The 25,567-nt window shown below is 42.2% G+C and overlaps 2 protein-coding genes across 2 annotated transcripts in view; one reads left to right on the top strand and one right to left on the bottom strand.

Annotated features, from left to right (window-relative positions):
* Positions 1–1,194: 1,194 nt before the first annotated feature.
* On the top strand, positions 1,195–18,575 carry LOC126232897 (uncharacterized). Its single transcript, XM_049942827.1, has 4 exons — positions 1,195–1,341; positions 5,616–5,680; positions 18,136–18,264; positions 18,467–18,575. Exons 1-4 carry the CDS (start codon positions 1,228–1,230, stop codon positions 18,573–18,575), a joined length of 417 nt encoding a protein of 138 aa, XP_049798784.1. The 5' UTR covers positions 1,195–1,227.
* Positions 18,576–21,076: 2,501 nt separating this feature from the next.
* LOC126238836 (speckle-type POZ protein-like) overlaps positions 21,077–25,567 on the bottom strand; it is a 54,319-nt gene continuing 49,828 nt past the window's right edge. The window contains exon 3 of the mRNA XM_049947817.1: positions 21,077–21,641. Coding sequence (XP_049803774.1) covers positions 21,572–21,641 — 70 coding nt within the window. The 3' untranslated portion in view covers positions 21,077–21,571. The remainder of the gene's footprint in view (positions 21,642–25,567) is intronic.

Raw genomic sequence — 25,567 nt, 5'->3', positions numbered from 1 at the left:
TATGAGGACTTAACTTCTTCGTTCTTTTCGTTTTCCTTGCCTTGGTCCCAGACGCATAGTGCCCCAGGAGGCAAAATTAATCCCATTATGTAACAAGAATATAACACGCAAGCTCAACGAAAGACTTTTAACTTCATCAACATGTAAATTGCCAGATTGAGGAGTCAGGAATAACGGAATGACGATCCCATTGCGTATGGAAGCAGATATCTTACACCTAACTTTTAGTGAGACTTGAAGTTTTCCACTCAGTGGTGGAATACGGTGCACACATTGCTGCGATCTTAATTAGTATGGAAAAGGAATTGCATTATGTAGTTACTAAATACTTTTATTATGCAAATCTATACGGAAGGATTGTAGGTTTTTTTTTCCAATGGAAAAAAATCATTTGCATTTGTAGAAGTAACTTATGCACTGTATTTTAGAATATGTTTCATTAAAAATGTAGATGCCCATTTTGACTACAATCCTAATAAGTAGAATACACTATAAGCAATATTGTAAAACATTTTGTCTTTAATCATGGCCTAAAGTTTTTGTAATTGCACGTTAAGATAAGTTAAAAAAATGTTAAGTACGCTTCTTGCAGGATTACAAATGATTTTTGTTCATTTAAAATGAGGACATAATGTTCTGAAAAAATACTAGTTATGCTGTGGATCTTCTGCTTCGCACACATCTATTTCCTGTGCTACTTTTAAGGAAGGGCATGCACTGGTGGTCGGCTGGAGACACTAACGAGCAACGTGACATCGTCTCAAGTACTAGAGAGCTTCACTAAAATTCCCCATCCGGTCGTCAACATGTAGATTTTCTGAACTTTTCCAGAATCTAAATACTGCACACGCATGGAAAAGATTACCTGCCCCGAGAGTATCCGCGCATGTGTTGTGTCTGTGTTGTCCTCGTCGTCGGCGACGTAATGTCCCTGACCTTCGGTCATTCTTCTAGGTCCAGGTACCGGGAGGCTGGGGAGGCGGCTCACGTGATGACGTGGCATTACGAGCTGCTGGGTTCGCAAACAATTCCTCGTTATCTCGCGCGTTCCATCCCCTCCACCGCTGCCGCCAACCCCTCCCCCTCCAGTACCACTACGAGTCACAGCTGCAGCGACTGAGCCCGTAGCCAGTGGTCCAGTTACTGGGGTGACACGGAGTGAACCAGTGTTTTGTTGACGCAGCATCACTTAGTATCGTTCCTTCTGCTGTGAAAGCCACGTTGGAGATGAATCCGCGGTCTACTTCGCACGGAGAATCGGAGGAGGAGTTTTCGAAGGAGGGTTCGTCGGCAGAAGGGCAGGCGGCACCTGCTCCGAGCTCCGACGTCGTGGTTTTCGAGGTAAGTGAGCAGCGCGCTCTCCGGTATTCCTTACATTTTTGTACATAATGAGAAATGTAGCGCGTAGATTTCGCATTCGGTTCGTTGTCAGTAACAAAAATCAAGCAGTCTATGATTCTCAACAAGGTGATTTAGACGTTAGGAATAATCTCGCAATTAATTTGACGTCGCCTCTCCTACAATTTCTTTTTGTCCTTAGGTTTTTCTTCGTAATATTATTTACAGTTTCTCCACAACTCACGTAATAAATTTATTCACATTTACAGTACTTTTGCTGCCTCAGGTTGCAAAACGGATTGCGTAATTGTTAAGATTTCTAACATGTGGAACACATTTTAAACAGCACCATTTGTGAGTTGCTTCGTCTGTTTAGACAGGAACAATATTTAGCGTTTGTTCAAACGGACAGGTACACCGTTCCACACATTCTAGCCGTCATTTGCTGGCATTACCGTTCACCATATCATAACTCATTTACATAGAACGCAGTTTATTTCTAATGAAATGCTTGACGCTCTGTAACGTATTAACGATACCAAAATGGATTCTTTAAACATACTTCAGTATTTTGTGGTCCCTGCGAAACGATACTGTCAGTGTGTAATGTAAATACTCTTCCCTTCTTCTCTTTCATAGCTTTTGTGCAGACTGCTGATAATAAGCTTTAACATATCATTAGCATTGAATGATATGTGATACACGAAATAATGTAATGCATGCTAATGTTTTAACGAAAGCGAGCGTGCTTCTCAGACTGCTCCTAGTCGGTTTGTCTCAAGACTATTCAGAAGTATAGTTTCAGGAAGAAAGAGAAATTATTCTCAACGTAGCGATGTGAGCATTGGCAACCTTTTGAAAAATTTCTCTTTCTCTTTGTTTTCGTTATGATATTTAAATTCTGATCATAAAACTCATAAAAGCTTAATTCGCATTTACGTTAATTTTGCTAAATTCTCGCTGCAAAAAGGACCCAGTAATTGTTACGGTTCCTGTCTACTTTTGGATAATGGAAAACTTTTTGCATTGCGGTCAATATTATCTGTACTTTGCTCCACCTGTTTAGTGTGGAAGAGTAGTTAGTCTGTGTCTTGCTGATTGGGGGAATCTGACAATGAGAACATTTTAACGTGTGTACGTTACCAATATCTACAAACACGTGCACAAATGCTCTGTTTGCTTCACGTGTCCATTTATGGTGTACTGGATAAGTTTTTCTTTTTCACTATTCCAAGACTTATAAAAAGATTATTTAGACGTTCACGATGTGTCTTGGTTTCAGAACCATTTTATGACTGACTCATCATAACATTACGTACATCTACAAGTTAGTCTCGTAATGCGTCGCCTGTTGTTAAGTATAAGGACGGGACAGAAAAGTTAATCAGATAATGTTGTATACCGTTATGACGTGGTGATAACTGGAACTCATAATTTGCAGCCTCGTCCCACTGGTAGCCCATCTTCACAACGAGGCCGCTGCAAAACGTTTTTGTTGGTAAAAATCTATTTAGTATTCTTACGGGGGGGGGGGGGGGGTGGAGATTGCTGACGGCCTCTGATGACGTTACCACTGACCATTCCATAACTCATTTAAAGAACGGCGTTATTTACAACGAAATGGTTTCGCCTTAATCGTATCAAAATCAAGGTTTGTTATTTAAATGGGACAAAAGTGGTTATTTAAAATAGGCACTCTGAGTGCTGCACTGTATCTACGTCCAACGCAGGTGCGTATGGAGGTCAGGGATTTTCACCTGCATCGAGACGACTGAGTGTTTGTGTTGTCCTCATCATTTCATCATCATTCATGGAAGTGGCGAGATTGGACTGAGCAAATTTTGGGCAATTGTACGGGCGCTGATAACCGCGCAATTGTGCGCCCCACAAACCAAACATCATCAACATCATCATCCGTACGGAGGTGGTGGCGATATAGGACCCTGGCAAAGGCACCTGTAGAGAGGAAAGACGACAATAAAGAAAGACGTTTCAAGTGTTAACCCGGCGAGGTACTTGAGTTCTACCGCTGATGTTCCTATCTTCTTTTATCTTGGCTGACAACCCTATACACACTGTCTCGTCACACTTACATTAAATACAAGAAACATAATAAAGAGTAGATATACACTATCGAACAGACGCCTACTGCTCACGTGACGGTTCACAAATCTGCCGCCTACACAGCTGGTTCATAATCAGCAGTTAACTTCACTGCGGTACTGTAGAGTTTCAAAGGTCGGCGGACAGTTGTCGAAATAAGTATGTTACTTCACTGTCGATAGAGGACTTGAGTGAGATGGTTCAGATGGCTCTGAGCACTATGGAACTAAACTTCTGAGGTCATCAGTCCCCTAGAACTTAGAACAACTTAAACCTAACTAACCTAAGGACATCACACAACACCCAGCCATCACGAGGCAGAGAAAATCCCTGACCCCGCCGGGTATCGAACCCGGGAACCCGGGCGTGGGAAGCGAGAACGCTACCGCACGACCACGAGATGCGGGCCAAAACCTCTACAAATCAAGTACTTGTATGACCTGATTTTTTCTTTTTTTTTAAAAAAAAAGAAAGAAACTGGTCAACAGCAATTGAGATAATCATACGTTAGTGAGTGAGTACTACATAAATTCTGACATTCTAATTTAAACACTGACATTAATCGATTTTCTGTCGGCACCTCATGTTATGTTTAGAATAATCATTTCACAAAACATTTAACAGTTTGGTATCATTTTGTTCCAAGTGTTGTTCGGTAATCATGCAATAAAGTATATCAAAATATCGATCGGTCTTCCATTATTGTTAAGAATGTACAAAGCAAGAAAAAAGAAAAAAATTATTGCCGTGATTTGATGTTTTTTGACACTTCATTTACATATGTTTGCAGATCCAGAACTCATGCTAGTAAATTTGATACACAAATTGTGCATTTCCCACTCTTGATTTCTCTATGAAAATTCGGACAAAAATCCATTATGCAAATTCTAGCGAGCCTTACTTTCGTTCCACTCAAACATTTGACCAATAAAAAATGGCGAAGTGCGAGTAGGACTAGTGGTGTGAGGATTTCATATAAACTCAGTTATGTATGTTGATAGTTCATCCATTCTGGGAATCTAACGACGATACCAGCAAGATACCAATCCCGGAATTTCCAAGACTTTCGAGAATGTTTTAATTTTATTGATCTTTAGATTAACTTCTCATGGTTGGTATTCCCAGTCATATAATATTTCTTAAAAGACATCATAGTCGCCGTTTACTGTATAATATATTTATTATTACGATTGCAATTTCGGCCATATGGTCATTTTCAAGTAACACTGCAGAAGTTACATTGTCAGAATACAATACTATCTGACATGAGTACATGTAGTCGTCAAAATGCAGCCTTTTGACTGTGAGAGTCCCACAAGATCCGATGAACACGACACTTATTACATTGTAATATATTGTTAAGTATGTAGTGAACTGTCAATGTTACCATCGTTCTAATAATCTATCACACATGCAAGCTCAGGTGCACTGACAACATGTGGAGCTATGCCATTGAAGGATCTTGAAAATTAGTAAAGTAATTGGAGTAGAATTTCAGCAGGGGAGAAAAGGGCGGAGAAAGTAAACAGCAGTGGTCAATTATTAGGCACGATCTCGTTATTTGAAATGATTTTCGGAAATAAAGCAACATAGATTCCCACTCTTCACGAATCTGAATTTAGCGCCCAGACTCACACATTATCGTGTCTGTGTTTGCGTACGCAATAACAGTTATGAACAAGCTTTATCGCGCTAAATGCTTGTTAAATAATCGTTTACCTGAAGGTGTCAAAAATTACATTTTGGTGACTCCGAAATCCCTGCCACAGGGATACACTTTTTGGGTATCTTCCTGTGTAAATGGTTATAACAAACCACAAGCGCGGTGGTAAATGTATGTTATATAGCACTATGGGATACAAAAATGTGGTTCTGTCACAGAGAACAGGTGTATACTGTCTTTAGGGATGACCAAGTGCTACACCGTGTACAGTGCACAGTGTTGTTACTGCTAGTAAGCTTTCCTCAAATCTCGTATATTATCCTACGTTTTCCACCTGGTTTGAAAGCTACAGCTACCACACAGTACTTAGTATGAACGGAACTGAAATTGGTCAGTCGTCTTCTTTAGGAAACGGCAATGTTGATTTATCCTGAATAATATCTGTACATGCATTCTGCAAATCCAATGATGAGTGTTGTTAGGTAACTAATAATTCTGTTACGATTTTCAGGTTATGTGTGTGCTGTCTTTGACGAAAATTCACGAGAATAGACCATGCTGCAACCAGAACCCACGGTAAGTGAGAACCTCAATTCGTTGAATCGTGTTACTTGTTTGCCTGATGTTTAGTATATGTGTATAGGCTTTAGATAATTAAACAATGAGATGTGAAATCGGACCGACTTGCCACGATGAGTTTGCATAAATTACAATCACTCATTAGTGTATTATTAGGTGCCGGCCGGAGTGGCCGTGTGATTCTAGGCGCTACAATTTGGAACCGCGCGACCGCTAAGGTCGCAGGTTCAAATACTGCCTTGGGCATGGATGTGTGTGACGTCCTTAGGTTAGTTAGGTTTAAGTAGTTCTAAGTTCTAGGGGACTGATGACGTCAGCAGTTAAGTCCTATAGTGCTCAGAGCCATTTGAACATTTTTTTTGTATTATTACGTATTACGTAGTAAAAACAAAGTACTTACTGTAGTTTTAAACAGTTCGCTTCTATACTCTACTGGGTGAGCTGTTTCTTCTGTAAAGCTGTTCTCCATTTTCTAAGTGTGACGTCAAGTCTATGACACACATATTTTTGGAATTTTTATAATTCCCATCCATTTACAAGTTTACATTGTTGATTCTAAAGTTCCAAACTAACGTAAATACGCTAAAATGAAAGTGGTAAGCTTGTTTTTATGACGGGAATTATTACTGATGATAAATGTCTCCTAAATTTATCGTAGCTTATCAATAACATTTTCGAATAATTATCTGGTACTGGAAACTGCCACGGTCTGCGCTTACATCTGAATGTGCACAGTGTACAGTTAGCTGAACGCACGTCTGTGTCCTGTTTTCTTAGTGTTAACGTACGTATGTCAAATAAATCTGGTGTCCGTTACACTGCTGCTCACGTGCCTTGTAAACAACAGCACTGAAAGTAATTAGAGAAATGAACGATTTTTGTAGCCTGTGGGAAGTCTCGTGCATGAATAAGAATGTACATTCTTGATCATGATGCGCCTTCAGTATAGTCATAAATACTCTTGTCATCTTGAGGATCGTCTCGCTGGTAGAATAGGGTGGCAGTACGTCCTTTTCCTTGGTGATGCAGGTAAGAACCCTGTGAAAGACACAAATACGACTCCCAAGGCAAACATGGGTTTTTGATGGCTTTCTAGTGGATTCTTTATCTAGACTGGACGAATATATCCTACGTGTACCTCCACATTTGCCAGGGTAATTGCGCTGTGTAGCGGAGAGTACTTTGGATATCACTCTCGTGCCCAGAATGAGATTTTTACTCTGCAGCGGAGTGTGCACTGACATAAACTTCCTGGCAGATGAAAACTGTGTGCTGGACTGAGACTCGAACTCGGGACCTTTACCTTTCGCGGGCAAGTGCCCCACCATTTGAGCTACCCAAGCACGACTCACGCCCCGTCCTCACAGCTTTACTTCCGCCAGTACCTCGCCTCCTACTTTCCAAACTTCCTTGCAGAACTAGGTTCTGCAAGGTTCGCAGGAGAGCTTCTGTGAAGTTTGTAAAGTAGGAGACTGGCGGAAGTGAAGCTGTGAGGCCCGGATGTGAGTCGTGCTTGGGTAGCTCAGCACTTGCCCGCGAAAGGCAAAGGTCCCGAGTTCGAGTCTCAGTCCAGCACACAGTTTTAATCTGCCAGGAAGTTTCACTCTCGTGTCCACTTTTCTTATTCCATTCGCCTATGAGTAACATTCTACAAGCCCCCGAAGAAGCTCTCGTATATCTGATTTGTCCATCTTGGTAACCTCGTCAGATAGGAAAACGAATAAAGAAGTATTTGAGTAATGCAGAAGATTGATGATAAATGGAGAGAGACTTTTATTATGACACGCTGTTGCATTTCGGCAATAGATGGGAAAGCAGAAGAAAGTCCAGGACGAGGTAGTGCAAAGGCAGAAGTCTGATGGCAGAAGCCGCCCATATTTGTGGCTGAAACGATTAACTCAGGGAAATTTGACGCCTTGCCGCCTTCAGTCAAAGGGTTGAAGAGAGGAACAAGACGAAAAACATCATTGTGTAAAATGTATGTGCGAGAAAGATATACTGTATGTTACCTAGCTATTCTTGGAACGTGCACTCACAGAAAGTTATAGTAAATCTGTCTGAAATGCATAACGCTTTACGTGTTCGCAAAGTCTAATCGAAGCCGCAATAAAATCTGCTGCTCTTCAATTGATTTCCATTCGTTTCTTCATTAACTCTATGCTGTGAGAATTCTTCACTGAAGATCACTGGTCAAGAATTAGTGGCAAGAGGTTTTTGTCGTCTACTACTTTACAGGGGTGAAAACAAATAGGATTCTTCCACTGATTCTTACTCAGGTGACAGCTTTTCTACTCCTGGTTTCAGGTGGTCACCCCACTTCAGGTTCTTCCAGTCGTACACTATTCTATATTCTACTATTCTTCGCCAATCGCGTAATGAAACAGTATAGGATACTTTCACCTGTTTACGTGGAAGTATAAATTTTATTTCTGAATAAAATCAGCCGGTAGTTCTTATGTCTTCCATCTTCAACAGATTTTCCTGTGCATCGCTGTCATGTTCTAGCATAGCAATCTTCCCAAAGAGGAAAGAGTGTTTGGTGTGTGTACCTACGAACACATGATATTCCCTGATCGTTGTTTCAATCTAGAGACCGGATTTAGAGTGACATGAAGGAAGCGCGCTAATGACTGCCAAAAGTAGTTTCTGATATCTTGTACTGTGTTCGCTGTTACGACACATTACGTTGCGTATTTTTTATTCAGCGCATGTAAGTATTACGACTTCTACATATTTGAATGCTGTGTAATATCTTACAGATATTTTGATGACAATTCTTCAGTCCCAGAGATTTATGGTGAGGACAGTTAAGCCGTACTTTGTCTGTCCTGCACTGTCTTATCCTTTGAAACGGACAGGCTTCTCTCGTGCAACACGTGGCGCTTGCAAATGAACTGGATTCATGCACTGTCTTAACAATTTTCTGTGTCTTGAAGACGGAAATTTGTGTTAGTTGCCAATACCTTCTGTTTCAAAACGTTTTTAAGATGAAACGGCCTTTTGATAAGGCTTCTTCATAATCTTTTTTCGTTCATTGATATATTGGTGTGCAGCAGAGTAATGACGTAACAAAATGGTTCAAATGGCTCTGAGCACTATGGGACTCAACATCTGAAGTCATCAGTCCCCTAGAACTTAGAACTACTTAAACCTAACTAACCTAAGGACATCACACACATCCATGCCCGAGGCAGGATTCGAACCTACGACCGCAGCGGTCGCGCGGTTCCAGACTGAAGCGCCCAGAACCGCTCGGCCACACTGGCCGGCAATGACGTAACACAGAGGCTGTTAAATACAGCCGGCATTTGAACCATTTTTGAATTTGTTAAAAATAGCACTGACACGTTTTCCTCGATTGCAACACTTTTCAATTCAAACAGAATATTTGCCCCTAGGTACGTGGCCATCTTGTACATTGGAACAGTTTTTCATATCTGGAAAAGCCTTACTTGTCCAGGAATAAGTTTTGTAATGTTAAAACAAAATAAATAAAAAACACACACACCACACACAAAGTTAATGCTATTAATTCAGATAAATAAATAAGTAAATCACTTTTGTGCAGACTGCTGATAATAAGGTTTAACTTACCATTAGCATTGAATGATATGTGATACTCTAATGTAATACATGCCAATATTTTAACGAAAGCGAGCGCGCTTCTCAGACTGCGTATAGTCGGTTCGTTTCACAAATATTCCGAAGTAAAATTTCAGAAAGGAAAAAAAAGAGAAATTATTGTCGACGTAGCGATGCAAGCATTGGCAACATCTTTACAAATATCCTTAGAGTGCTTAAGCTACAGGAACGGCTAGAGGAGAAAGTATATAAACTGTTCCAGTCGAAACACTCTCCTCCGTACGGAGTACAACAGCATTAACACTGTGCAACCTCACGGAGCTTCCAACGTATATACAGGGCGGTCAGAAACACACTGAAAAGCTTCTATACGCTGCGCCGTTTCCGATTTAATTAGTGTTGACGTTAACCAAGCAGGTCCCGCGCGCTCAAATTCAAGCACTTGTACGCGTTAAAATGCGGCAATTCACAGATCCTGTTCATCCGTAAGTTGAAATGTTTGGCGACACTGTCTCCGGCATGCAACAACATGATTGGGTAACATCAACGCTAATTAAATCGTAATCGGCGCAAGGTTTCAAATTTTTTCTTAAGATCTTTTTAGTACGACCTGCCCTGGAACACGCTTGAAAGCTTTTCAGACAGTTGCTGACCAACCTGTGTAACTAATAGTAAGGGCCCTATTTACATCCGATGGATTCAGAACGACAGCATTAATTGTACATCCGGAGCAGTCCTGAATTCACAGTTGGCGATACACTTCGTAAGCTCGTGGGTTGTTTTCCTAGATGACTTTGAAGAACTGCATCCATGATAATGGCTTCCGCATAAGTTACGTGCCATTATCTAAGCTTATTACTTATTGAATTTCATGGGTGAAAACATAGAACAGATTTCCAAAAGATGGCTGTTCTTGGAATCTGTGTTTCTACCTACAGAGGAGATATTCAGTACGCAAGCATAAAATTAATTAGATAAATCAGCCACATTCAAAACATGGTTGCAGGCCAACAGTTAAACGCATCATTTCATCAACACTTATTGAAGGCAGTAATGACCTCAATTTTCCAATCGTTTGGAGCGATCGATTGATCTAGTGAGCAACTGTAAATAGCTGCTTGACGGGGAGTGGCGTCTTTCTCAAAACCTACACAGAATCACACTTTCCTGTCTTGGGGAGTGATCGGTCATCTGACTGATTTGGTGGGCCCCTCAATAATATCCTGTCCTGTGTCCATTTTACATTTAATATTTTCTGCGTTTTTAAGATGAAACGGCCTTTTGATAAGGCTTCTTCTTAATCTTTTTTCATTCATTGATATATTGGTGTGCAGCAGAGTAATGACGTCAAATACATGCCCCATTTGTTTTTTTCTGATGTCTCAACATAAGTCCCATCATTTTGGTGACGACGTATTAATGACTCTTTAATTTCCTACTAATTAAGTAACGTTAACTAACGAAAGACATGTTTTCTACAGATCTTACTGCGCAAGAGTTTTCATTTGGTGCTCTGTGGCTGCTGGTGTGCCGATAGGTTGCCAAAAGTATTCTCCTAAAAGCTAGTCAGTATGAATGAATATATATACACACTTTAGATATTCAGAGATATTTTCAAGCTATCTGCGTACAAAACCACGAGTTCCAGCAACTAGACAGCTGGTGGTTGCAGACTAGCATCCTAGTGCAAAAATGTTTAGAAGACTGGTTTAGGATGTTAGGTGGCAGAAAGCAGAAGTAAATTTCTTACCATACAGTAACGCAGAGCCCTTTCAGAAACGGAGGTGTTACGGATAAAAGCAACACGTGGCTGCGACAGCTTTTACCGTTGGCGCTGTTCTGGTAGGGTAGAGAACTTCGTTGGAGTTTATCGCTAGCTTTATATGCCCACTACGCGTCCCATTACAGGAGTAAAATGTATGATATGTCTGTGTACTTCAATGAGATTTGGTGAATACAGCCATAGGCCAGTATGGGCATTTTACTATCGGAATACAATTACTTAATGAGACTGAACGTCAACGTCTTATCGACGACAAGGTCATTTATTAGGACAGAACACTAATTAGGGTTGGAAACGGATGGGAAATGTATACCGCCGTGGCCTGCTCTTAGGAACCACCCCAGGATTCGCTACAAGCGAGTTAAGGAAACTGAAAGAGGGTGGCCGGACGTTGGTTTGAACGTCGCCCAACGCCCTTTCCCCCGACCCTCCCCCCCCCCCCTCCCCCTAGTTGAAAATGACAGTCCAGTTCTTTAACGACTGCCTCATCTCAGTCGGTATATTGTCTTATCGAACAGGAGTGCATGATGATGACGTCTTCCAGTTTTGCACTTTAGGATCGATCGTCAGTAACCCTGTACCTTTAGTCCCAGCAGGTTTCCACTGAACGTATTATGGTGCCTGAATCTCTAAGCAAACGACAGAAACCTGACGTAAACATGATTTTTTCTGCGACCTAGCTGCTTTCTCGAAGAAAAAAAAAGTGAAAACAGAAGTTACTCCCTGGGACTAATATTTGGGAAATTGTGGCACAGCGATAAGGTTTGGTCATTCTCTTTGCTCGATACCAACTATGTTTCTCTACGAACTTACTTTACCTCTGTGTTGTTCAGTAACATTGTGAAAACATTCGACTAGAGGCCATTAAGGGAGCCTGTGTTTCAAAAATGGTTCAGATGGTTATGAGCACTATGGGACTTAACATCTGAGGTTATCAGTCCTCTAGAACTTAGAACTACTTAAACCTAACTAACCTATGGACATCACACACATCCATGCTCGAGGCAGAATTCGAACCTGCGACGGTAGCGGTCGCGCGGCTCCAGACTGTAGCGGCTAGAACCGCTCGGCCAACTCGGCCGGCACCTGTGTTTCCATAACATCCGATGCACAGTGCTAGTGGCCGCCATGTGCGCACACAGAGTCTGGGATCGTGTTTGTGCTCTACATGATAATGGAATTGCTGGTATTTTGTGTAATGGCTGGCATTTTGTGTCGGTTCACAGACTACTACTTCCGAATAGCGCCACGGGATGGGTTTACGAACCCAACGTCCCCATTTTATAGATAGACCTTCGTTATGTCTCAAACGTTTTCAGATTATGGCACGCAATGTGTAAGCTCAGATTTTAGGTTAGGTCACTAACTGAAAGCGGTCAAGGTATTTACGCCGTTACTTTTCTTCACCATTCCAGCCACGTAATGGTGAGAAGAACATTGAGTTTAACATGCTTCGAACAAAATACTGCCGAGCTGAGCGTAACTACGCAATCAAGCTTCGGTAACTGGACTTTGAGGCGGAAGTAGCTCGAAATAAAAAGTTCGCTTTTCCTCTTTTGAGACGGACCTGGCAATGACTTCATGTTGTCTTGCTAAGCACCCCGAGTGACACTATTTTAACAAGCACTGCTGACTGCCATATCTCTTGTCCTGTGCAGAGGCTTAGTGTTGAGTAGTGTAACCGGGAATGCAAGGCGTAAGTTTCCCGTAGTGGGATCATTGTGAGGAAACGTAAACTCTTCGATTTTTTATTTGAAAATTCTTAGAGGCTTATAAATAAAACATAGTAACACTCCACGTCCTTATTCTTCATTTCCATAGGTCACCCTTGTGGTGAATACGTTTCTCCCAACGAGCGACCAGTTTGTTGATATCGTCAGTGTAGAATGTTTGACTTCGTTGACGAAACCACAACCTCACCTACACTTATACCGCTTCATCAGTTTCAAAGTGGAGCCCTCCACGGCGTTCTTTAAGTTTTGGAAACAGTTGAAAATCGGCTGGGGCAAGGCCTGGACTGTGTGGAGGATGACTGTTGACAGTTAGCCCCAGGCGTCGGACTGTTGCAGATGTCTCAGCGCTGATGTGTGATCCGGCATTGTTACCCTGAAGCAGAGGATGCTCCATATGCGAACGAATCTTCAGATTCCACACTCGATGACAGCACGTTGTTTGCCACGCGCCGACGTAGTTACGTTATACACCGCCATGTTACAACGTTACAATTTGGAGCCCTCTAACGGCAGAAGGGAAAGTCGACAGAGCAAAATGTATGACATATAATATCTGAACCGATATTGAGAACAGAACAAAAAATTCGGAGGCAACACTTTTCAGCAAACTCCAGCTTAAGAAAATTTTGGTATTCTTGTAGCGCTAGATTTGAATGAAAACTCGAACTCTGGGCGAGGCCCTCTCTCCTCTTGGCCGGGAGCAATTCTGTGTCGTTACGCTGCCAGAGATCGTGACGATGTCCTTAATGGCAATGGTGCCCGCTGTAACAAAAGTAAATGGGCGAATTTCTCTATAGTCTCTCAAATTAGAGAACCCGCTTCCATTCACCATTAAGAGTGTAGCCGCTCTCAATTTAATGTTACTGTTGCACACTCCGATGGGTCTGCAGGTTCTTTGATAACCGAGTTCTAGTATGTTGATGCCCGGAACACGCGTTTTCTTTTGACAGACGTATTATACGTTTATCGTCAGATAGAAACATGGACAGGAAAGCTGTAAGATTTATTTTCTGATTGCCCGGAAGATAGTACATGCGGGGCCTGGTTAAGTACTGCGTTGGCAGCAGATGGATGGAATCTCAACATTCCTTAAAGCAACCAGATCGTTTAGTCAAGCTGCACGGTTTCCACACGTTGTGTAGAACTTCAGCGGCACGTAAAAACCGAGACTGAAATAAATACCAGTGGTTACTGAAAACAGACCCACGAAAAAACGTATGAAACTGTTTGGTGAAACAAAAATGTTGTTCCACGTATAAACTTGTTAGGAATCTGTCAGCAAAGGAGTCATCGGTATAGGAATGTAGATCAGTAACATTAACTGGGCAGTAGCTACACAATCAGCGTTAAGTTGAAGCGAACGCTTTACGTCGACAGCCTACAGAAAACTTTGATTAGTTATTTCCATTACAATAGAGTTCACAAACACAGCAGACATTGGCACCACTTCTGGCTGCATGACAGGGTGTTGTTCCTGTTAAAGACAGGTTATCGTCGACGGTTCGATGTTCTATAATCACAGCAAGAATCTCCAAACATTGGAGCTGTGCATTACATCGAGGCGTTTGCCTGTCTGTTAAACGTGAAGCCAACAGGCGAAAGCGATACAATTTGCAAAGAGCAGTATTTTCCGTGACACGATTTATTTCTGAAAAGTAGTCTATTAAAAGTAAAGATACTATCTTTCAACATGATACAGACATATTCAGATCAAGTGGAACACAATGTCTTTGTTGTCAGTGCTTTATATGAATTCCACTGTTTTTTTTTTGTCACATTAACTATCTTTTGTTTCTTTTAGAGGGTATATCTACAGGATCATCACTACCAGCATTTGAATGTCATTTTCTTCTTCTTGTTCAGCATGTTCTCCATCATCATCTGGGTTGCTCTAGTTCGCTGCTGTGTTTGTGTCTTCAGTTTCCTCGTTAGCATCTCTCCTGGTTTTACTCGATTCGGAATATAATGTTTAAGAATTTCAGTGAATGACTTTTCAGACCTACAACTCCCAGAGGGCATGCGATAAAATTTAGGAAAATGGCCACCCGTAGCTACGTCGTCACCTATAGCTGATACATTTGTTCTTCCACCCAACACGTCTTTGCATAAGGCTAAAACTCGCGGAAGCTAACAGCAGCAGCCGACCAGACAAAGAGCTACAGCAGCATTCTTATTTCTGTCTGATACTTTATATACACTCCTGGAAATTGAAATAAGAACACCGTGAATTCATTGTCCCAGGAAGGGGAAACTTTATTGACACATTCCTGCGGTCAGATACATCACATGATCACACTGACAGAACCACAGGCACATAGACACAGGCAACAGAGCATGCACAATGTCGGCACTAGTACAGTGTATATCCACCTTTCGCAGCAATGCAGGCTGCTATTCTCCCATGGAGACGATCGTAGAGATGCTGGATGTAGTCCTGTGGAACGGCTTGCCATGCCATTTCCACCTGGCGCCTCAGTTGGACCAGCGTTCGTGCTGGACGTGCAGACCGCGTGAGACGACGCTTTATCCAGTCCCAAACATGCTCAATGGGGGACAGATCCGGAGATCTTGCTGGCCAGGGTAGTTGACTTACACCTTCTAGAGCACGTTGGGTGGCACGGGATACATGCGGACGTGCATTGTCCTGTTGGAACAGCAAGTTCCCTTGCCGGTCTAGGAATGGTAGAACGATGGGTTCGATGACGGTTTGGATGTACCGTGCACTATTCAGTGTCCCCTCGACGATCACCAGTGGTGTACGGCCAGTGTATGAGATCGCTCCCCACATCATGATGCCGGGTGTTGGCCCTGTGTGCCTCGGTCGTATGCAGTCCTGATTGTGGCGCTCACCTGCACGGCGCCAAACACGCATACGACCATCATTGGCACCAAGGCAGAAGCGACTCTCATCGCTGAAGACGACACGTCTCCATTCGTCCCTCCATTCACGCCTGTCGCGACACCACTGGAGGTGGGCTGCACGATGTTGGGGCGTGAGCGGAAGACGGCCTAACGGTGTGCGGGACCGTAGCCCAGCTTCATGGAGACGGTTGCGAATGGTCCTCGCCGATACCTCAGGAGCAACAGTGTCCCTAATTTGCTGGGAAGTGGCGGTGCGGTCCCCTACGGCACTGCGTAGGATCCTACGGTCTTGGCGTGCATCCGTGCGTCGCTGCGGTCCGGTCCCAGGTCGACGGGCACGTGCACCTTCCGCCGACCACTGGCGACAACATCGATGTACTGTGGAGACCTCACGCCCCACGTGTTGAGCAATTCGGCGGTACGTCCACCCGGCCTCCCGCATGCCCACTATACGCCCTCGCTCAAAGTCCGTCAACTGCACATACGGTTCACGTCCACGCTGTCGCGGCATGCTACCAGTGTTAAAGACTGCGATGGAGCTCCGTATGCCACGGCAAACTGGCTGACACTGACGGCGGCGGTGCACAAATGCTGCGCAGCTAGCGCCATTCGACGGCCAACACCGCGGTTCCTGGTGTGTCCGCTGTGCCGTGCGTGTGATCATTGCTTGTACAGCCCTCTCGCAGTGTCCGGAGCAAGTATGGTGGGTCTGACACACCGGTGTCAATGTGTTCTTTTTTCCATTTCCAGGAGTGTATTTCCTTTCCTTCTCTTCTTCTTTTCCATCAAGTATTTCCATTAGTTCCAGTGATGACATACAGTTTGCATATATTCGGCTATATTTAAGGTCTTTACTTAGCAGTTGTGCCTTAGTTACGTGTGCTCTATAGGTTGGGTACGATCCCTCCTCCTGGACATCTCTTACAAAGGTACTCCCCTTTGAACGCATGAAACGTAGGTCACTTTCGTGATTTGTTTTTCAAGAAAAATAGAAAGTAATGCTAAATCTGGTGACATTTTAACACTGGGCAGGTAGTGATCTTGTTATTTTAATGGTGCGATCGGATTAATCCTGCTATGGATGACCCACCTGCGATGTTACACAAAAATTATTTAACTGATACTAATTGTTTACTGTTGTTAAGTAATCTACTCAGAACAGTGAGGTGAAGACTAATCCTATTTAAATACGAGTAGTATGATGCCATCGAAATATTTATTACAAAATATCAAGGAAACTGGAAAATGGAATCTGCACAATTACAACATTCAGTTAAGCCCACACCTTAGTCTAAGTTTAAGACTGCTAGAACACCTATCTTTATGCAAAAATTGCGCACCACATTTCGACGACAGAACGACAGAAACACCTACAAGGTTGTTAGTGTCCGGCCTCTTTGCTAGTAAATTCCCCCACTCTCACTTACGCTGACAACAGAGAGCTCAGAGAACAATCTCATGGAACTGAATACATTCCTAGTTACGGTTCCTTATTTCTCAAGCCGTGATGCGTATACCATCACAGCAGTCGAGTAAAGCGCAAGTCAGCCACATCGATCAGCAGAAGGCTGTGGTCGGCGTGAAAACTAAGTGTGATCTGCATATATGAACTTAACTAAACAGAGGACATCTAGTTGCATCCGAAAACTCCTACATCCGAATTGACTCAAGTACGGGGTCCGTTCACGAATCAAGACAATCTGCTTACACACTTGCCAAAAATGGCTCTGAGCACTATGGGACATAACATCTGAGGTCATCAGTCCCCTACAACTTAGAACTACTTAAACGTAACTAATCTAATGACATCACACACATCCATGCCCGAGGCAAGATTCGAACCTGCGACCGTAGCGGTCGCATGTTCCAGACTGAAGCGCCGAGAACCACTCGGCCACACCGGCCAGCTCACTTGCCAAGAATAGACTCTTGGCCGAAGTGTGCAGTCATAAGTGAGCAGAGATTTGTCTCTCTGCTTGCAGAGAAACAAATTGTTCCTGCTTCATGTTGCACAATCGGCACTGTCACAGACTATGTTACTGAATGATCACTGGACGCTTTGCCAGCAATGTCTCAAACAAATAATACACTCTCCAGCAAAGAGTGAGGCTGGACACCCACCAAAGAGTCGTTGACACCTTCTGCCTCAGTATTAGCAAACCTCGGTGCACTGATTTGAGATCAGCCAACGCGATTTCCCCACACTGTTTCTAGACATGAAGCTGCTGACCAACTCCGAGCAGTTCTTAGAAAAATGTTGTACAAGCTTCTCTAACAATTTAAAGCAACGCCCACCCGAAGGGCTTAGGAAATCGCAAGCCCTCCTGGAAACAGCGGAAATAAAGTGCTACAGGTTCTGCGTTGGAAGAACTGTTAACTGTTGACCCATGGGCGCCTGTGTGGCGACGGGAGACACTTTCTGAAAGGGTGACAAAAAACTGCAGGAGATTTTTGTGAGAGGCTTCGCTGAGATGCGTGTTTCTGTCCCGCAGGTGGGAGGAGCAGCCCGCGCGTGTGTGGCGCCCACGCCGGCGGCAGAGGAGGAGCTGGCAGGCCAGGCACATGTCGATGCTAAGGGCGGAGCTCCTGAAACACCCCAGGGCGGCGGAGGCGTGGAGGCGGCGGGTAGCGGCGGCGGCAGGTGGGGGTGGCGGCGCGGCTTCCAGGAGGCACCCGCTGCTGGACGGTCTGCAGAGGAGGCCGTACCTGCCTACCCTGGTCGCGCTGCTCATTTTCCTGGTCATCTACGTTCTGAGGAAGACTTGTGCCTCACTGGTGCGTCGTTCTTAGAGTATTTACAGAAGATTTAAATTCTGGTTACAGTCACCATGGATCTGTGTTCATGCCGCCTCTGCGCTTGAGTATCTTGTCCTGGGTGTACAGAGACAAGAGCTTCAGCAGTGGCAACGACCTCCTTGCTGGAGGGAAATGAAAAGTCTGTTGCTAATTGTGTGGACGTCGATGTGTGTAGACGTGGGGAGGGGCAGTGCGGACGATCAGTGGTTGTGTGGAGATATATAATGTTTGTGTGTTTCAAAATACTTGCATGTACCTTTGTACTCTCGTGGATCTATTAAAGTAGTTCAGATATAAAAGTGTTGAAATTTGTAATTTTAGATCCCTATTTCCCTGATCTCTATCCTATGTTTACCACATCTGGGACATGCCCTAATTCTTATCTCAGTACTGCACAGTTGAAGTTTGTTTCTGTACTAGCAAATGAAACTATAATGAATGATGTATTACCAGTAAGTAATTTGTAAATTACCCATTCAAGAAACAGTAAGGTTGTGAAAAAAAAGAAGATGGCTGAATCCTCTTACCGATTCCTATCCCCGTTGTGGTACGGCGTGATATAACAGGTTTGTTTCGAAAGAAAATGAAGTACTGTTCTCTTGATAAGATATTGCCAACCTAGTTGATGTACAGTGAATGATGTTTGCTGGTGAGCTGTAATATAGTAGTAAGTCGAATTAGCACTCTTATCACAACGTGTAGGGAATTATACAAAGCGATTACTGGCCTTAATGGAAAGCTATTACCCTCCTGAGATTTATGTCATTTTAAACTTCAACAAGTGGAAATAAAGAGATATTGAATTAAATGAAATATGCAAAGTGAAGAACTTAATCAGCTGAACTTGCGCTGTGAAGTAACTAGCAATAGTCAGCTTTTGTTTAGTAGTAGCGATGAAAGTAATGTCAATAACTATGTGTTTGCAATGATGGCGGGAGGTAAGTATTATTTCTCGGCAGATAGTCATGATGTATATAACATAAAAAATAAGGAATAACAAAACAAATAAGGAATACTAGAGTTTTCTCAGCTGACAATGTAGCAACATTTTAAGGAGGGTTTTAATGCTGGGCATCGAAGTTCTATGAAATTATGAGCAATATACCAAAGCAGATCTCTATTACAACGCCATGGAACCGAGGAACAGAGTGGTAATTAGCGGCACTACAGGACGCGTATTGTAAGAAATTCTTGACAAATTTGTAAGTATATGGAAACAACTATTCTCACACTCCACCTCTTTTTCGTCAGTTAAGTAAATTACACATGGAGATTCGCAAAGGAGCAGACGATTACTTGATGATATTTAGTGTCTAAATTGGAAAAATAAATTACCTATACATGCTATCACCGAAGAAGATCAAAGTATTTGGCCGGAGTTAGCGCACTAAGAACTTTCCAAGCAACGAATTATGAGATGTATTCTGAAGAGAGCAGATTCCTGAACGAATCAGTCTCGACTCTTATATGTGTCATATGGCTGCTAAGAGTAGATGGATTTTTGGTTTTTGAATCTCTTAATGACTATGTGCATATATCAAGTAAGAGTGCAGAAAAGTGAATTATGAAACAAAGGAATCCGTTTTCTCAAACTATTAATAAAAGGATTGTGACAGAATGGTTAAAACTACATAAAGTTTACTCCATCAGTGGATTCATCAGATGGAAATTAATTTCCATACGTACCACATGGCGAATGAAGTTTTAAATAATTTAGCGATGCACTTAACTGTCTATAGACTGTGAGCTATAGATGTGGTACACGTCTGTTATATTGAGTGTGCCTTATCCAGCAAAATACTGTTCACTGGCCACATATCACGGTGACAGCTGACCAACAGCAACATTCCCACCTCACAACACCCTACATCTCACAGACCCATCAGTTCAAGACCACAACAGTTGAAAAATTCGATTAACTAGGGCATGTATAAAATCTGTATAAAAACACACCAAATGACAGATTTATCAATTTGATATAGCCTACAGTATTTTCATGTTGCAACAGATGTGATACACGAATCAATCCACTAGCCGACATGTAGAACCATTTGTAAATACTATCATAATCTGTATTAATGGGAACAGAACGTTTATAATACATGTTGTAGACCCATGTACAACATACCTTAAGAACGTATTAAACGTCCAACAGTTGGGAATACACGTAATTCCCAATATGTACATCAGATTATTGTCTCGACATGTTCACATGCAGACTGAAGTCCAAAACAGCTGTTCCAACGTATATCCAAGATATTACCAAAGACACTACCGCTTTATATAGAAATAACTGTTTATATCGATAACTGGTTGGTTGGTTTCATGTTCCATGGATCATGTGCATGATAAATCGTAATGATGTGGAATGAGTTAGTTTACATACACATCACAAATTAATTTGTAAATATGGCTACATGCTGAACTTTCATAAAAGTTTTTTTAAAAAATACGTGGATATGAGTTACTAATTCCTATCCATCACTTTTTACACACTGCAGTCATAAGTTCTTCTATGGAATAAAATGAACAGTTTTGGTGTGTTTTCAAATTTTATGTTACTGTGTGTCATATTTTATACGACTGGGTAAGGTATCAAAAATTTTAGTTGCAACATTCTGTACCCCATTTTGTGCTAAAGACCAACTAAGTGTGGAGTATTGAATATGATTTTTCCTTCTGGTACCGTAATTATGTATAACATTGTTACTTTTGAACTGTAGTGGATTATTTACAACAAACTTCACAAAGAACTAAAGATACTGTGAGCAGAAGTCAGAATGCCCAACTTCTTAAATAGACATTTACTAGGTGATCGCGAGTAAGCATCACATATTATTCTTACGGCCAACTTTTGGGCAACGAGGAGTTTCTTTCTTAAACATGAGTTACCTCAGAAGATTAAACCACAGGACATTACAAAATGAAAATATGGCAAATATGCCAGCTTACAGATTTGTCGCTACCCATGGTTTCCAATGATTCTATGTGCAAGAGTGGCTGAACCAGGTTGCTTTAAAATTCCCAAAATTTGCTTACTCTAATTTAAGTTCTCATCAATATGGACACTTAGGAAGCTTAACACTGAGGGTTTGACCGTTCGCTGTAAGCCAGTCAATGATATGACTACTTTTAAGAACGTTGTTTACCATTTTTTCTGTTTCTGTATGTAAGCTTGGATTCATTGCAGTACCACTTTCGCCTGCAAAAAAGAAAAAGAACTAAGTCGACTTCTTATATATCAGACAGGAGATCGTTTACACTTATGAGAAAAATACAGCACACATAACATTACAAAGCCATAGCTATCTAAACGTAATAAGATGAATGCCAAATGTAGATTAGATAGAGCTAGCACTATAAAACGTGATTTGTATAATCATTACATGCATGAATTGCAAATGTCCCTAGAAACACTATTCAGCGCATATCAGTGTAACAAAACGTAGAATATCACCAATCCAGTTAAAGAGGGGAAATACAGGAAAGGAGTGGACATTATCACAGTTGCACCATACAAATAACATCGGTTATAAAGTCAGGTCCACTCTGTTTTGCGACATTAATGCATATGAGCAGCGACTACCTATAACATAATGTAGCTAAAATATGAATTTATACTGAACTATTTTGTATTAACCGCGTCTTCGTTGTGAACAACACGAAATAGTCTACAGAAAAGTGGAATGTTCCACGAGATGGGGAAGGGGAGACGTGTGAGGGGGTGCTCATATATATATATATCCCCAAGTATGTACACAAAATAGTGAGAACATAATTCATACTCTATTGTAAACTACAGTGGAAAATCACAAAATACAGAGGGAGAAACTCCATATAAGCCAATGTGCTGACGTATTCACATGATCTGTAAAGGACGACATTCATCGACATTCATGTTCATATCTTAATAGCGAATAAACTCACCAGTAGAAGGGGTGGAGTGGAAGGGGAGGGGGAGGGGAAGAGGAAAGAAGCCACAACGTGCTTAGATGGAAGTCCGTTACACTGGAACATAGAACTCAGCAGTTAATTAAAGGTAATCTTATGAAATATAATAAAATTAGTGGTGGGGAAAAAGCGTGCTATTATTGAATGCTGATTCCATCTTTCAACTATTTTAGCCTTCGTCGCACAGTATATTTCCAATCTGATGGTTTGACTATACGTTGTATCAGAAAATGTCTCCAGTGCCTATCACACCACAGGTGTTCTCACAGAAGTACCACAGGCGAGCGTTTCACGGTAATAAGCTGGGTACGTGGACTTTCCACCTGTCGTGTTTCCGACTCTTTGGGGCTGCCGCAGGTACCGTGGGGCTATGGACCAAGGCAGTTTCACACCGTAGTTATTCCGACCAGAGAGCCTCCCCGATTTCGGATTTACGTCAGTCGATCAGCAACGGTGGATATGTTTTCGCCGACAGTCGCGCGGTGCCCTTGTCGAAGGTCTTCGTTTCCGTATAGTTTCGTAGGCCTAAACACGTAAGATCTGGACACTACTAGTAATGGAAATAATTCGAACAACGAAAGGGAAACACTGTCTTCTCAAGAATACTCATTGCCACCAGATGCACAAGTAATGTGATGAGAATACGAGCTATGTTTTGCAAATTCCGAATGGAGTAAGTGTCGAGGCGGTTTAGAACTGTAAATGGCAGAATCATTGCTGAAGAGCAGCATTCTTGCCCACCTGACGAAGCAGATGTGCAGATTAAGAAACGATTGCGTAGCTGCAGGAAAAGAGTCACGAAGAAAATATAGTGCCTGTGTTCCAAATTTTTAAAGAGCAGTTTCGAGATTTGAAGATGAAAGTTTATATTTTTTTTCTCAAAGGAGCCAAATTATGAGAATTCCAAAACTGTATTGTGTAAAGCAAGAAGGGAAACTATAGAGACTGACCATGACGTTAGTATAAGTTCCAAGCTTCAACAGGGTGAAAACATTTTGAAATTTACTTACGGTATCACTTTTTTGAAAACTGACGATAGGTCTGTTCCTCATAAAAGAATCCTGATGTTCGGTTGTGAAGAAGCAAAGAAAATCCCGCGTGAAAACGGAATAGTTCTTATGGACGAAATATTGCAGAGTTGTTCGAAACTGTTCGAACAAATGCACACCAGCACACTTTACATCAGAAGCACAACATAAGTGAGACAGGTATTACCTCTTTTCTTTGCTTTGCTACCTGACAAAAGTCAATATACACAAAGACTTCTTTCTGGATTGAAAAGTAAGATGCACTTAACGTCATCGAAAACTGCGGTGCTACACTTTGAAATTGCTACAATTAAAGCTATGAAAACTGTGTTCCCAGAAACATCCTTTTCCAGTTGTAATTTTCACTGCAACGATTACCTGTGCAGGAAAATGCAAGAACTGTGATTAACGGAGTTATGTAGTGATAGAGGGAAGTCCGACTGCTCTGCCGCAAGTGTGCCGCAGTGTTATATCTCCTACCAAAAAGAGTTGATGAAGTCGAATTTAAATGTGGAATGTTTTTAACCAATAGCAGAAGACCATGAATGCTGTCGAAGGTTGGCACAGGAAATTATACTCCTCAGTAAATCAATAGATTCGAACGTATATTTTCTGAGAAGTAAACAGAAGAAGGAAGGAGTACGAGTTATATTTGATATTAAAAATCATTCCATTGGCCAACCGCTTCAAAAAAGAAGAGAAAAAATGTTCAAATGTGTGTGAATTCGTAAGGGACCAAACTGCTGAGGCGATCGGTCGCTAGACTTACACACTACTTAAAACTAACTTAATGCTAAGAGCAGCACACCTACCAATGCCCGAGGGAGAACTTTAACCACCATCAGGGGGGGCCGCGCAACCCGTGACATGGCGCCTCAAAGTGTGTGGCCACTCCGTGTGGCCAAAAGAAGAAAGAGAGGCTGGACAAAACTACGGAAACGCCATAAACATCACCATGGCTAATACGGTGTAGGGAAATCGTTGGAATTCGAAACAGCCTCCAGTCGTCTCGGAATGGAGGAATACGTGTTCTGTTTGGTTCTCAATGGAATCTTATAGCAGGGTTACAGCTCACCTGTGTTTTCGAATTTCATTATCTTCTTTCAGCCATTTAATAACATCGTGCCTTTCCTCATATGTTTCAATTAGTGTTACTCTCTCAATGCAGCACTGTGATTGCTCCCATTCACATAAAACAGTTTCACTAACAGCACACAGTCCGTCCTCTCGATAGCCACACCGTTCTATCACCTTAGGGGTTGTCAAATGACATCTTGTATGTCATACCTGGTGGCCACAAATGAAACTTCTTTTCGGCGTAAATCGGTTCCGCATCAACACATTACCATAACCGTCGTATAATAATTACAGCCCGCACTCAACTTTTGTAGAGATGCACTTTAATTGTAAACCCTGGAACCAGTGCGCATGATAGACCTACAGTGTGGTGTAAATTTGGCTACCAGTGTAACAGTGCAGTTAGACTGGTGCACATCTATACTGCAGACAAAGTAGTAAATTCAGTATGAGCTCAAAGCAGAATATGTTTCTAACCATGTGCCTTACATAGCAGACTTCTGGGGACAGCTACAGTTTACATTAAGTTAGCATTGCATTGTACATACTCCTACTAACCTGCTTCCAGTAATTAAGTGATGTAGGAGATCGGTTGAAATAACTTACAGGAAATCAGCCAGGTGACATACTTAAAACGACCATTATTTCTCACCGTTATTTCTCCATTTGCGCCTTGAAAATACCTGGGTTTTCACCAGTTGACACGTAGGCGGTTGTCGAAAATGTCACCTGGTTGCATTATTTTAAGTTGTTTGTATATTTCACAGACTGGAAGAAATTCAATTTTCAGACAGAACTGGTGTCTATCGGTAATGAATATTTTTTAATTGTTGAGTTTTGCAAAGATTCCTCTGTGGTGTCACCGCCAGACACCACACTTGCTAGGTGGTAGCCTTTAAATCGGCCGCGGTCCGTTAGTATACGTCGGACCCGCGTGTCGCCACTATCAGTGATTGCAGACCGAGCGCCGCCACACGGCAGGTCTAGAGAGACTTCCTAGCACTCGCCCCAGTTGGACAACCGACTTTGTTGGCGATGGTTCACTGACAAAATACGCTCTCAATTGCCGAGA

This window comes from Schistocerca nitens, chromosome 1, assembly GCF_023898315.1.
Source record: "Schistocerca nitens isolate TAMUIC-IGC-003100 chromosome 1, iqSchNite1.1, whole genome shotgun sequence".
Taxonomy (NCBI): domain Eukaryota; kingdom Metazoa; phylum Arthropoda; class Insecta; order Orthoptera; family Acrididae; genus Schistocerca; species Schistocerca nitens.
The sequence above is the reverse complement of the archived record's forward strand: the minus strand, read 5'-3'. Positions and strand labels throughout refer to the sequence as shown.